This window comes from Sinocyclocheilus rhinocerous, unplaced genomic scaffold (genome assembly GCF_001515625.1).
Source record: "Sinocyclocheilus rhinocerous isolate Xijiao unplaced genomic scaffold, SAMN03320098_v1.1 C36324185, whole genome shotgun sequence".
In the NCBI taxonomy this organism is placed as follows: Eukaryota; Metazoa; Chordata; class Actinopteri; order Cypriniformes; family Cyprinidae; genus Sinocyclocheilus; species Sinocyclocheilus rhinocerous.
The window spans coordinates 1-1,010 of record NW_015778713.1 but is presented as its reverse complement, the minus strand read 5'-3'; the positions used below and the strand labels follow the sequence as shown (position 1 = coordinate 1,010).

Here is a 1,010-nt window from a genome sequence, read left to right as displayed (position 1 = left end):
GCTTACCTTTGGTATAAATTCCCATTAGAGTTGATACCAAAGACACTGCCATCAGTTGCTACTTCAATCATGGACAGAGATCCAGCAATATTCACAAAGGTGCCGGACCCAGAACAGACATTATTAGACACATCCTGCACAAGACCGAAAGAGACACAATCCAGTCAGTCGTTGTACAGTCACATCAAGAAACGTTTTTGCTTTTATCTGCTTCTGCCTTTATTTTTGATATACATTTTGGTGCACTTGAACTTGTTCTCTAGCTCTTGTATCTAACATCGTGGCATTACCCTCATGATCCAGATTTTGTCATCTGCGCTCACTCCCCAACAGCTGTACGGACCACAGCTGTAATATTTCAGCCCTCCATTAAGTTGAACCCAAGGAGAAGTGCAGGATGGCCAGTTGTTGTTAGCATCCATATTTGCGCAATATATTTGATCATTCTTATTGACACCTGCAAGGATCTGGTCACCTCCAGCATCCACCTGTTTGAGAAGCCCTGACAACACAATCAACAGGTTGGATGAAGGATTAGTTTAAATGGAAAATCAACAATAAGATGATACATTTGGCACCATGGATTTAAAACATTGACTTTAAATGAAGTTAATGTACATTAATGACAGATTAAACATGTCTTTTCTGTAATTTGTGCTTTCTGTAACTCTTTACCTGGAAACTGAACGAAGGAGCCACTCTTAAGCTTGAAGATGTTGTAAGCTGAATCCACCCCCAGCTGACCAGCAGGACCAACACTGAAGTGCTTTAGAGACGTACTGATCTTTGTGAACACATTATCAATCATGACAAACGCTTCATTATGATTGTTCACTCCAACCACTGAGCCCGACCCAGCGTCTATCTGCTTCAGGTTACCATTCATCACAGTACAGTCTAAAGCTGTGAAAACATGGTGCAAAATAATCAGTGATTGCAAATACAAAGATGTTTAAAGAAATACAATATTTATATTTTTATATAGAAAGTAAACTAGCAAATATTTTTTT

At 39.1% G+C, this 1,010-nt stretch overlaps 1 protein-coding gene across 1 annotated transcript; it reads right to left on the bottom strand.

Annotated features, from left to right (window-relative positions):
* Positions 1-2: 2 nt before the first annotated feature.
* Positions 3-919, bottom strand: LOC107735832 (fish-egg lectin-like; the record flags this gene model as incomplete). Its single annotated transcript, XM_016547399.1, has 3 exons — positions 3-134; positions 291-502; positions 676-919. Coding segments are annotated over 3 exons (588 nt in total), but the record flags the coding sequence as incomplete, so codon positions are not given.
* Between the last annotated feature and the right edge of the window lie 91 nt (positions 920-1,010).